This window comes from Euprymna scolopes, chromosome 17 (genome assembly GCF_053919585.1).
Source record: "Euprymna scolopes isolate OS-2025 chromosome 17, ASM5391958v1, whole genome shotgun sequence".
NCBI lineage: Eukaryota > Metazoa > Mollusca > Cephalopoda > Sepiida > Sepiolidae > Euprymna > Euprymna scolopes.
This window is the reverse complement of record NC_136498.1, coordinates 116135187-116149023: the sequence shown is the minus strand read 5'-3', so window position 1 is coordinate 116149023 and position 13837 is coordinate 116135187. Positions and strand designations below refer to the sequence as shown.

Here is a 13837-nt window from a genome sequence, read left to right as displayed (position 1 = left end):
CCAGCAGTAATCGTGACACCTTGCACTGATGATTCCCAAAAGGATGAAACACTAGTGTCTGTAGATATGTAATAATTATTATAATGTGTGTGTGTATATATATCACATGGAAGTTTTTTTCAAAGACAAACATAAGAGCTACACAATAAAATACATAAAACATTTTTATTTGAATTCTTTGGACTATTGTTTTATCGAGTGTTATTTTCACGTTTCAGTCGATGTAACTTCTGATCATTAGGGGTATTTTGTACGACTTTGGAATCAGCATGAACTCGTGGCATAGTGGATAAAGTACTTCGTAAAATTCAGTTGTAAGTTGGATTCTTCGGGAGGTTGAAGGTTCAATCCACAGTGCAGGCGACAATTGCAAATTATTTAAGACTTTATCCAGTTGTGACTGACAGAACAAGAACATGCTAATCCCATGGGTTCCATTTGAAGTTCCATGTAGATCTCAGAGTTCAACAAAATCCATCTAAAGAAAGACAGAGGTTGCATTGACTAAAACGCGAAAATAACGCTAGAGATGAGAATAGTAATCCGAAGAATCCAAATAATATGAATAATCAATCCTCATCTCAAAAATTCGGTAATATAATAAACATAAGGCATCATAAAACATCTTACACAAACAGTCATCTATATATATAAAAGCGAAAATGTATGTATGTGTGTATGTGTGTTTGCTTTTTGTGTATGTCCAAGAAAGACTTTTTTCAGAGAAGCAGTCAGTCGGTTCACAACTTTTTAAAACTTTTTATATCACATGTAAATCGTAATATCTCACAGTTAACAACGGAGCTCGCCTGTCTATTTAATTTGCTCGACTTCGGGAAGATAAATATTCAACAGTTTTCGCTCGCCGCATGTAGGTTAGGCCTTTTCCTATAATATTTCCCCCTACCTCCAACGTCTTGGGGGGGGGGGAAGCATTCCCGCACTAAATGAAATGTTACCCCGCAGTCAAAAGTTGACCTCATTAAGTCATTAAAACGTGCACCTGCTAATTTAAGTAATTAAATAAATTCAAACGTGTTTCCGTTAGCATCTCGTGGTGGGGCAATGGTTAACGTTGCACGTTTTTTTTTTAACACTTTAATTTACAACTTTACCTCAAGGGTTCGGGTTTGGGATCCTCATACTTACCTACCAAAACATTTTTTTTTTATTTTAACCCTCCCCTGGAGTTTCCATACACACTTCCAAACACCTGGGTAATGCCGGGTACCCCTCGCTAGTCTATAAATATAAAAGCGAAAATGTGTGTATGTATGTATGTTCGCTTTTTGTGTATGTCTGAGAAAGGATTTTTTTCCGAGAAGCGATCGGTCGACTCACTTCTTCTTAAAACTTTTTATATCACGTCTAAATCATAATATCTACGAGTTAACAACGGGGCTCGCCTGTCTGTTTAATTTGCTCGACTTTGAAAAGATAAATATTCAACATTTTTCGATCGCCGCATGTGCATTAAGCTTTTTCGTATAATAAAAGCGAAACTAATTCTCGCTGCATTTTTCCGGAAACGTTCGAAAGCAATCAGCTTTGATCAATGTGGAGTTTCTCCTTTATATCAGACAATTGATATTCAATTTGGATAATCCCCTTTTTATGGGGAGCTTGTTTCCCCCAAAAATCTTGAGGAACCAAAAACCAAATAAAAAAAGCTGCCTGCAGTAAATAAAATACTGCCCTGTAGTCAAAGTTGACCTCATTAAGTCATTAAGTACGGTCACCTGCCAATTTGTAATATTAAATAAATTCAATCATGTTTCTGTTACTATTTCTTGGTGGCCCAGTAACACGTTTTTTTTTTTTTCACACTTTAATTTTCAACTTCAACTCAAGGGTTCGGGTTTGATCCTTCATACTTACCTGCCAAAACTTTTTTATACCCCCACCTGACACAAACGCCCTGGTGTGTTGACTTGCCCAAAACCACACACATCTCCAAACACTGGGGCAACGCCGGGTACCCCCTGCTAGTCTATTATATAAATCTTACCTGTCTGTTTAAATGTATGTATATATGTATGTCTGCCCAAAACTTTTGACAGAGGCAACGGATTTTCACAAGATCGGTATCATTTTGAAGTTCGACCTTTCGGACGACATATAAAAATATTAGCTAAAAACATTAATTCCTTCACCTTCAACTGGGCACTTTTCTATAGACAGGGACCGCTTTTTTTTTGCCGATATTCTCAAGTCATCCCTTCTTTTTGATTGTCTAGCCGTAATTTAAACTTACGCCACTTCCTGTTTGGTGATGGCCGCAACAACAAAGAGATCAGGCTTTTTTTTTCACGTTCTTTGCCTCATTTGCGGTACGGGCTTGAGCCTGCCTACTACCACTTTTTTGTATTTTGCTCAACGTACACCGGCTGGATGCCTAGCATTGCTGGGCATCCAGGCTAGTGATTACTTAAAGAAGTGCCCACGTACAATCGAAATATGATGATTGTAGAAACTGTTTTAGGTTAAAACATTAAATACCACTTTGTATTAGCTAGGAACAATTCTACGAACACTAGAAAAGTGTATGCTAAAATGGCCAGTAGTCTAGGAGTTTGATCAAAATTTTCCAGAAACGACATCCGAGGACATAGCATCAGCAGTTTGAAAACTACATAAGAGCTTGTGTGCAACACATCCACCTAGCTCGAATCTGCAAGCCAATAAGGCAAAGCTCTATTTTAAATATTGTATATACATAGAGTAAGTTTTTCTTTCCTTATTTTTTTCTTTTTAATTCATTTATTAAAATATTGATAAGTTCATTTTCTTGCTGCCAGTATATTTCAAGGGAGATAAGTTAAATATTTTTCAAGGGAAGTAAATCTGATTATACTGGACTAACAAAACTATAAATCTTCTGATTAACATCTGGGACCCCAAAAATATTTCCGGCCATATTTTAGCGGAAATGTTTCTGGTTTTGGCCTCATTTGTTTTTATTTGCGTTAAAAATAAGACTACTTGATAAAGCTGTATATAAGAGCTTGGGTGCAACACATCCACCTAGTTCAAATCTACAGCCAATAAGGCAAACCTTTATTTAAATATTGCACATACATAGATTAAGTTTTTCTTTCATTTTTTTTTAATGTATTTATTAAAGCTTCATAAATTCATTCTTTTGTTGCCAGTATATTTCAAGGGAGATAAGTTAAATATTGTTCAAGGGAAATAACTCTAAATATACTAGTCCAACAAAAAGATAAATTTTCTGATTTAACATCTGGAGTCCCAAAAATATTTTTGGCCATATTTGAACGGAAGTTGTTCTGGTTTGGGCCTTATTTGTTTTCGTTTGTGTAATGAGTTTTTTGTTTTCTTGTAAAAAAATCTTAAACTGGATTTGTCTTTGTTTCAGGTCATCAGCACTGGTGAAAACAATGAGGACAAAGAAAACACCAACAATGAAATTAAAAACAGCAATAAAATCTCTATGAAAAAAGGACATATTGCTGAGATGGCAAATAAAATTAAAGAAGGAATACAAGTCGGAGCTATGAAGTCAAATAAAAAAGGTAATGCACTTTTCGCTTTTTTTTTTTTTTTTTTTCTCAAGATTAATCTTATAACAAAATCTTATGTGTTGCGGATGTTCTCCAAAAAAAAAACAAAAAACCCAACAACCAAAAAAAAAAAGAAAAGATTTATGCGTTTTTGTTGCAAAATAAAATTATTTCGAATCATTTCAATCATTTTTTGTGCATTTAAAAATGAAACTTTAAACATAGTTTGTTTCTTATTAAAAAGTTAACCTAATTATATATATATACATATATATATATACACAAAAAAAACTCTATAATGTATGCGTCTGTCACAAAATGAAAATGCCATATTCTAAAAATAACAAATTATTAAATTTTATTTTTAACTAAAAAAAATCAAATTTTATGCGTAAGCAAGAAGTGACTGTCTTGCATACCATCTAAAAAAAGGGGGTGGTCAGATAAGTCCTCAATAATTCAAACTTACAAGATCGGTTTTGTAATGCTATCGATTTCGCATTAACCACTTTAAATCATTTTAAAATGATTTTTTTTTTTTTTATAAAAATAAAACTTGATCAACTTATGTGATATTTGGAATATGACATTTCTGTTCCATGATGGGTAGTGCATCATAAACATTTTTCTGTAGTTTTTTTAATTAAAAAAAAATTTATTTTTTTTTAAATAAATTTTAAACAGGAATCCATAGTTCTTATAACCAGAGTTGAAGAGTCTGATGTAGCCTGAAGTATTGGACGGAGCCAGTCCTCAGATTGATACAAGTCGAAGTTGGATTTTTTTATCGCCAAGGAATTGACAGTCTGAATATTAAAAGACTTTAAGATAAGAAGTCTGAATGATAAATTTTGAAATTCTAAGTCAGGTGGATGTTTTACCTTTGAACGTTACAACCTTGCTTAAAAGAATTTGGTTCGCTATAATAGAACACTTTGTCAATACAGGAAAAGATTACAATTATAATCCATGAAAAACTATGTACATTACTTTATGTAGTTCTATTAAATCTATTATTATTAAGTACTTCATTATTATTTTCCCACAATTCATTACCGGTGAATGAATGGATGAGCTCTTTAACTCTCTGGTGTCGTGGGGGCACTGCATTATTTCATGCAGCATATTTTGGGTAAGAGTAGCTTGGCGGTGCCCATCACCTTTAGGTTTTGATAAGTGGTGACTTCCTTGTAAAAAAAAAATAAGAGATTTCACTTGAAATGTAATTGACAAATTTCTTTGCCAATCCTGGATTTTCCGGGATTTGAGTCTTGTAGCCAACCTGACGTTACCTGATAATCCCAGGGTTTCACTATCTGATTCAGAATGCAGATATAGCCATTCTGGAGCACTCATGGAAGAAGTGAGATGGCATGTCATTATCTTTAGTGATGAAATTTCGAGTTTTGATGGTGTAAGATTATCAATCATGTGTTTTTCTATTTGATCTCACTACATGGTAGAATCTTGAATGTTTCGATTCCTTTCTGACCATTTCTACCATCATCCCAGGAAGTCTAAAATCTCATTCTTCTAATAAAGGTTCCAAGTAGAACCGTGTCCGTTTTCACAGCTATTGACGGTAGAAAAATAATTCTCCATGTTGTGCCGCCCTACATCATCTTACCACATCCATACCATTTTGGAGGTGTTTTGGGACAAAACACTATCATAAGACCCATTTACAGTGATTTTAGGCCAATTTTGGTCATTTTTTGGCTCATTTTTTACCTATTACTGGCCTTACGAAACTCAAAACAGCCCAAAACTAATAGTAAATTATACTGACCATCAATTAATCCCCTTTTAGGGTGTTTTCATAGCCAATTATATTGATAATGTTGGGTTTTTGGTTGATTTTTTTCTGTTTTGGGCCCCGTACTAGCTAATCTCAGAAAAAGTGAAGACAATCACTGAATTTTTCCAAAATTTTGAAAAAATTGCTATTTTTGCATTACTAGGACCCAATTACATCATTTAAACTGGTAGCAAGTATGATTTGAGGATAACCCTAAAAAAGGCCCCCTGATGGCTACCCTTAATATTGGTATATTTTTGGCATTTTGTGAGGGTATGCCCCCTCCCTCATAAATTTGAGCAATTCTATTTATATAACATGTGTGATGAGAACAAACCAATCAGATGCCAGAACAGTTTTATAAAACAATCGAATCTTGTTGCATTCTACAAGTATTATCTTTTTGTGTCAAAACGATAAGACCATTACGTTTTTGCTGATGGTAACTGAATTCTTTGCTTTGGAATTTATGCTGCCATTCTTTATTGCTTGGAACTACATTTTTCGATTTCAAGAATAACTTTACACTCAAGACTCCGTAATCAATTATTCTGCAAGAAAAAAAAAAAAAAAAAAAGTAATAAATAAATATTCCAAATTTTACCCAATCTATACCATTAACTACACATACATTCATTAACCTTTATCCTCGAGTGGCCTTCAGGCCTTGATAAGTGTTAATGCCCGTGTAAAAAATAAATCTATATATCTACTAGTAGGCTGCCCTGTATTGCCCGGTCGTAAAACATGCTTAAATATGATATTTTGATTAATGCAGATTTTGTATTTATTATTATATTATATTGGACCCAATATATAGTAATGATTTAAGAAATTAAAAAAAAAAAAAAAAAAAAAAAAAGTGCGCCACCTCTGAGAGTTGAAAACAAAACGTTTTTGCTGCAAGGCTAAACATTAAAACATGAACCAATAGCTATTAGCTATTACATTATACATGCATAAGTAATAAATAAATAAATATTCCAAATTCTACTCAATCTACATTAACGATTACTACACTTACATTCATTAATGCTTATCCTCGAGTGACCTTCAGGTCTTGATAAGTGTTAACTCCCTTGTAAAAAAAAAAAAAAAAATCTATATATCTATAAAAGTGAGAATGTTTGTGTATGTGTGAGGACACTTCCCAACCTATATACTCAACAAATTTTTTATCTACAGACTTGAAATTTGGTATATAGGATATTCAGACATGCAGAAAAATGTTTTAAACGGTTTTCATCTGGAAAAGGACTGCTAAGGGGTCAAAATTGAAAAAGTGCTACTTCGGGGTGATTGAATTTGTATCTTTGTCAACTGTTCCATGACTGGGCATGCGTGAAGCGTTCATATTATGTTAAGAATAAGTAGGTTTGAAACTACTTTTTAAAGGTCATGTCAAACTGGCCTAATGGTTATCATACTTAACTCATTGTCTTTGGGTTTTAATTTCGATTTCAGCTCGAGTTTTTTTTTTTTCTACAAGAATTGAACTGTTTAGAAAAAATATAATACTCGCATGCACATGTCTCAGTTTCTTTCCGTTTTTTTTAATACCGGGCAATGCCGGGTACATCTAGTAAATAAATAAATGAAACATTAGTTATCAAAAGAACACTAATAATGAAAGTTTTTTATAAAAATGCATAAAATGAACAGTGAAAATTGTGAATAAATATCGTCTGCAGCCTGTGCATTTTTGGCATGACTTAAACAACTTGAATTTTATTATATATTTTTCTCTTCCCAAAGCTCAGCCGACAGTTGAGCAGTTGTGCTACCTTTCTGTTCTCATTTCTAGATAACGGATTTGAACCCCAAAGGGATAAACAAAAACATCTTTATTAGAGCTTCAGATTACAACACGATGTACCTAGTGAGACTTAAATATTTTCATATCTATATCAATAAAATTATGTCTGTGCGTTTCTTGCTTCTGTGACTTATTATGTATTTACATTTAATCAAATAATTATTGAAACAATGAAAAATGTAAAATAAAATGATTAAAAAAAAATTCATTTAACAAAATAATTTAATGAAATCAAATCCACCAGAATACATTGCGTTTTTTGTAAGTAAAATTAGGCATTTTAATCGCTTGTTAATAGTTGAAAATAAAAGAATTACTTTGTGGACTTTCAAAACTATTTATATGGATTTAGAAACATTTAAACTGTCGAATAGGAAGTCATATAAACTGACCTTAAATTTTTTTTAGCAAATTTTCGTTTAATTGAAAGAGTTAAACTCACCTGTCTGTTTAAATGTATATATGCATGTTTATATGTCTGCCTAAAACTTTCAACAAAGGCGGCAAATTGTCACAGGATCAGTATCGTTTTGAAGCTCGACCCTTTGGACAACAAATATTGAAAAATTGGCTGAAAACATTAATTCCTTCACTGTCAACTGGGCACTTTTCTACAGGGAGGTGTACCTTTTTTCACCAATATTTTCGAAAGTCATCCCCTCTTTTCAATTGAGTTACCTTATTTAAATCTTTCTCACTTCCGGTTTGGCAATGGACACAATAGCAAAGACATCATGTTTTTTTTTTCACATTCTTTTCCTCCTTTGCGGTACGGGTTCGAGCCTGCCTGCCTACTACCACTTTTTTGCTGAACTCACCTCTAAACACCCGGGCAACGCTGGGCACCCAGGCTGGTCGTATTATAAATAGTGATTAAAAACGTTACTTTAACTTAACAATTATTCATAATTTTATATAAAGTTTGGTTCAATAATTAATTTCATGACCAGACAATACTGTAATAATGTAAATCTCAAAATCATATTTAAAAAAAATGTGTACGAGGGACGTCCCAAAAGTAATGCCTCCTATTTTTATTCTGCCCAAATAGATCAGAGGAGATTGTAAATTGCATTATGATGACTGAACTTATGCATTCATAATTTGAAAGTTTCAACTCTCCATTGCAGATATTGACGGTATGAAACTTTAAAGTAATCTCTGTTCATGAACGTGCATCAAATGTTATGCATTATTAAATTCCTCAATGCAGTAAAAACTGAACTGATCCACAAACATTTACAAAGCCGATGTAGTTGATGTTAGTATAGTTAGGAGATGAGTTTGTTGATTTTAAAGTGACAAGAGATGACTGACAAATTGTGCTCCGGACTTTTATGACAGAGGCATGAAAAGTGCATTGAGAATGGTGTAGACTATGTAGAAAATAAACTCTGGAACAGAAAAGGGAGCTAATTTTAATGGTACCACTCCATCTTCGTAACTCTTAAGCATTTTAGTTTTTGAGTTGAAAACTAGGAGGCCTTACATTTGGAATGCCTCGCATATATACACTAGTAATTCCTAATTACTGAAAACTGTCAGTGCCACCAATTTTTTTTTTTATTCAATATGTTTTAATTATAATTTCAAAGTTTTCTTAAGTGATTTGTATATATATATATATATATATATATATATATTTTCTGAATTATTAAAATGAATAAATTCTTATATTTATATATGGAAAATATTTAATAAAAAAACTGCACTAAATGCAAGCATCAACATTGCTTGCATCAGATTATCTACACACAAAATGAATTTTTAGCCATGCAGTAGAACCCCAGGATACGGCATTAAATTTGGTAACAAAATACAGTACAGTATATAATACACATGTATATAATCAAATAACATTATAAATAACACCAGCTTTTCAACAGTTCTCAATATATAAGTAGGGTTTTGTAGTAGTGTAGAAATATGTAAGCTACACAAAAATATTTGTATTTCATTCCAGAGGGAAATCTTGAGGCAAATTGTTCAGATTTACATTCTATGAAAAGGTTTTAGTTAAGTTCTTTCATGAACAAAGTTTCTTTCCAAGATGTTCTCACCCTAATTCTAATCAAAACAGTCTCAGATTTTATTACTACTACCGTATCCCTATTTTTTACTAATGAATTTTCTCCCTTTGTTTACGATATATTTTTATTAAGCGGGTCAAACAAAGAGTGATCTTGCTGTAGCCGATGAAGTGTTAAGTTAATTATTTATATACAGTAGTGAACCCTGGGATATGGCATCAAAAATTAGTAACAAAATACAGTACTGTATATAATACATATGTATATAATCAAATAATATGATAAATAACATTGTAAGGTGTGGAAAATACCGTACCCAGGGGCTGGAAAAACATTGTATTTCACATCATAACCTGAAAAAAAAAAAAAAAAAAAAAAGTATTCTAGGGCCACTGTATCTCAGGGTTCTATTGTATATTTTTCCTTCTAATTCGTTCAGGATGTTTTCTGTTCACAACTCTTCCCCTAGTGTCCAAATTTAATCTTCCTCTGAGGTCATCAGATCTAAGCCCATCTTTAAGAACTTGCATTACACATTCATATCCTTTTTCTCTGTTTATGCCATCAACCTTCATTGAAAAGGTTTCACACCTCTATACATCATTATATGGTATACATGCACCTGATAGACTCTTCTCTCGGTCAACATTGGTAATGCTCTTGATTAGTAATAGAAAAAGTTCATTTAACCTTCTCCATCCATTCATGATGATACAAGCACCTGCTCCACCCTGTGCTCTAATGGTATCACCAGGTTAACTTCTCAATAGCTTCACCATCCAGATATACTTTCTCCACATTTGAGTTCTCATCCGTCTCCATTATCTAACATGTCTTGCACACAAGCTGGTTCTCATCTCTTAACCTGCCAGTAATTTCACTGCATTTCTTGTGATTACTACTGATTATGAGTGCGACAAGAGATTGAATTGCACCTGACTCCCTACAAACTGAGAAAGGAGAACTTTCCTCTTTTGGGGAGTTTTTCAATACTTTTTTTTTTTTTTTTTTAAATTGCATTTTCACCACAAACAAGGCACACTTTGATGTAAGAGGCTACTATCTGGGACATAATTTGCAGGTATACTATGTAGGGAGTTGAGCAGCAAGATGTCTGTTTACATTACACTTGAACTTCTGCATGTCAGTACGGTCAAGGAAGCAGGAATCTGCGAGGGAATTCAAAAGCTTAGCAGTCTGAAGGAAGAAACTATCATTAGTAGTAGTATGAAAATATACTTATGGCAAGTAAGGTATGCAGAAACATTTTGTTTGCTTTCCAAGAGAAGGCATCAGACTAAATACATGGATTTAAATTCTAAGATAGTTTTTATAGTTAAGTTGTACTTACTCCAACTTTCAACCAATTGGAATTGAATGTGGCATTTTTATTTGCAACCTGAGAGGGATCTTTTTGAACATGAATGTTTGTTGATTTAAAGAATTATATGTGGGTAAAAATGATAGCAAGATGGACTCGTGTATGTTGATATTAACAAAGACAGGAAGCTGAAGTCTCCCAACTCCCTCTCAGCTCTAATGTTACTCCTCCCTGACCCAGTTGGAGAAGGGGGGGATGCCCTACCCCCTATGTTATCGAATATTATTAAAAAAATAAAACAATAACAGTAATCTGCAATGCCAACCAACTTTATCTATTGAGTCTCTTCTCTAAAACTAAAAGACATTTTTGTATGTGTGGATTTCACTCAACATCTGTTTGGTTTCCATTACATATGTTAAGGATTGACCGTTTGTTTGCTAATATATGGTGTTTCATTGAGGCCATAAAGCATTTAGAAATATGTAAAATTTAACATTAGAATTTTTTTTATATGAGGATTGATCATTTGTATTTTTTGTATTAAAAATAATCAGTCGTCATATAAAAAATTCTAATATTAAATTTTACATAGTTCTAAATGCTTTACGGCCTCAATGAAATACCATATATTACCAAACAAACGGTCAATCCTCAATATATGTAATGGAAAACATTGATATACATTTATTAATTTGTATTATATATGGCATAATCACGTTGACACACCGGTTCCCATCAGATCACCGAAGTTAAGCAATGTTGAGCCTGGCTAGTACCAGATGGGTGACCATTTGGGAATTCTAGGTGCTGTATGTGCTTTCTGCTTATCTCGGCATTTGTTTCCAGTCGTCCTGAACCTCCACTTGCCACGGTCCTGGATATAACCTTAAACTATATCCAGTGGTGAGGCCCCAGCTTGTGGGCTTTGGGGAGTGTGAAGCCACCCTTTAATTGCCATTGCTCCCAGGTCCACTCTGACCCGGAGTGGTAGTACCTGTTAGGGTCCCAACTATGGGTTAAATAGAAACGGACTTAAAAACAACAAATATATTCTATTAAAAAAAATTTTCTTCAAAATCTTTGGATTTGGCATTAAATAACCTGAAAAGGTTTGATATGCCGTAAAACAAAAACAACCAACCAACCAATCCACTTGCCACTGATATTTAACAACGCTGACTCAGGAGACGTGTGGTTGGAGATTGCACAACTCTTGCTACAAAAAATTTCACGCGCAGACACCCTTACCGTGGGTACCCATAGTCTGTCAAGACTGAAGGAAGCCTTTATTATTTGGCTACTGTTCTCATTTGATTATTATTTTCATAATGTTTTAGTCAATGTAAGGTCTTGACCTTCTTTAGGTTAATTTTTTGTTTTTTTAACAAAAATCTTTGTCAAACTTTAGAACTGATTAATGGCAACTTTCTGTCTAATGATAAAATAGCATTCTGCATCTAGTCTTGTGCACTGCAGTGTCTGCTATGGCTATAAAGTCAAAGCTGGGGTTGCTTCTCCAGATGCAGGCCTGGGCGGGTGATAAGGAGACCTAGGTTTGCCCAGTTACCAGGGTCCCCTTCTCAGTGTTGCAGACAAAGTCTGGTGGAAAAGCAAGCCAATCCGGTCAGAGCCGGCACAACTGCAGGAGTTGCCGGAAAGGTGTTGCAGTGCTTCACCATTCAACTATCAGAACTTCAAACCGGATTTTTGGTCAAGGTGTATTCCCTTTGTCAAGGCATTCACGATGTAGTAGAGCTATAATGGATACAGAATTTTGAAGTAAATTTTTGTGTATGAATAAATATATGCATGCAAATACACCTGTTTTTTTTCTTTTCACCCTTTCCTCTTTCTTGTGATGCCTATGTGTTATTCATGATAGCAAAACATGCAAAATGGCTGACTTGTGTGGAGAAGAAGTATACTTGAATATGTGGTCGCTAAAAATATAAAAGCAATTATTTGTTAGCTTTACAAAACATTTAATTTACTTTATTCTTTATGAGAAATAAATCATGAAAATAACAAAGAAACAATGTCCGAAAATCTATTTTACTTACATATTTAAGCATACAACGATCATTTAGTGGAAGGCTTATTTATTTTTTTTTTGTGGATGAATTTTTAAAATTGAAAGAATTTATAAACGTATATCATTTTAGTATTTTACTGATAAGATAGGATTTCGTTGAAACATAAAATTGTTAAACTTGCCATTAATATAAGTTGTGCTGTTGAACTGTAAAATAAAACCATTTAAACTTCAAATTATTAAGTGGATCCAACACATTGCGATTGTTGTTGATTATTCATTCATGATGATTTTTGTTGGCATTTGTTTCCCTGATATCTTTCTGTTAAGAATTCTTTCTAGAAGGATATTGGGTACTTACAGAAGGGACCACATGAAAGTTGCCAACATTCCTAAGTGAAAGGGTCTCTTTGAAATGAACTGGATTTGAACTTGGCACACCCAGGTTGTCAGTTGGTGTCGTTAACCATTGAGTCATTGTCATCTCTCTGAAGTTGATATCATGTTTGTGGGTAGTATCACGAGCGATTAATTTAGTCTGGAAGTAAACAAAGAAAATGATAAATTGAAAAATGGAATTTATACAGGATGAAAGAGGGATTGCCTAATACCGATGACATCTTTGAACAGTTTTACTGATGAAATGGGATTTCTTTGAAATATAACATTTTTTAAAAAAATTGCTATTAATGAGTTATGCTCTTGAACTGAATTTGTACAAATAACTCGTTCTCGGCAGTGTTGTAGAGTCAGAGGTTTTAGCTGGAGTCGGAGAGAGATTGCTAAGAGTACTAGGAGTCAGTCAGTCGGAATTTTTTATCTGACTCCGACTCCTTAAGTTCAATAAACTTATTTATTTACATGGTTTTCCTGTTTGGTTTTACCAGTTTCACAATTTAGCAGTTTTTGTATGGTTTTACTTTTATTTTGTACTTTACTGCAATGCTTCTACTTCAAGATATTTCGGTCCATCAGCTCACTGCAAATCCTGTCTGGACAGCTGTTTTCGTTTTAGTTGTGACGTCACACAGGATCAATCTTTGAGTGAGATCACTGTGGATTACATCAGATAACAATCGGATTGTAATCTGAAAGTTATCCAGTTCCTGAATCAAATGGAATTTGACAATTAGATTAGTCTGGGGTCAATCCAGAATTACAATCTTATCCCCCCAAAAAAAGGTGGGGGGCCCTAAATCAATAAGGAGCAGCCTATCTTTTTTCTGTTTTTCCTTTGATCCTCCTTCTGTAAAGGTCTTTTAAAATTTTTCTTCTCTTTATAATATGTGTCTTTACTCTCCTCTTCTGATGAG

General features: G+C 33.6%; 1 protein-coding gene and 1 pseudogene across 24 annotated transcripts in view; both read left to right on the top strand.

Moving 5' to 3' along the window:
* Positions 1-13837, top strand: part of LOC145296919 (SH3 domain-containing kinase-binding protein 1-like) — a 452874-nt gene that overhangs the window by 212348 nt on the left and 226689 nt on the right. For all 24 annotated transcript variants that reach the window (XM_080143107.1, XM_080143091.1, XM_080143089.1 and 21 more), the window contains one exon: positions 3380-3536. In XM_080143107.1, coding sequence (XP_079999233.1) covers positions 3455-3536 — 82 coding nt within the window. In that variant the 5' untranslated portion in view covers positions 3380-3454. The remainder of the gene's footprint in view (positions 1-3379; positions 3537-13837) is intronic.
* Positions 11192-11308, top strand: LOC145297411 (5S ribosomal RNA; annotated as a pseudogene).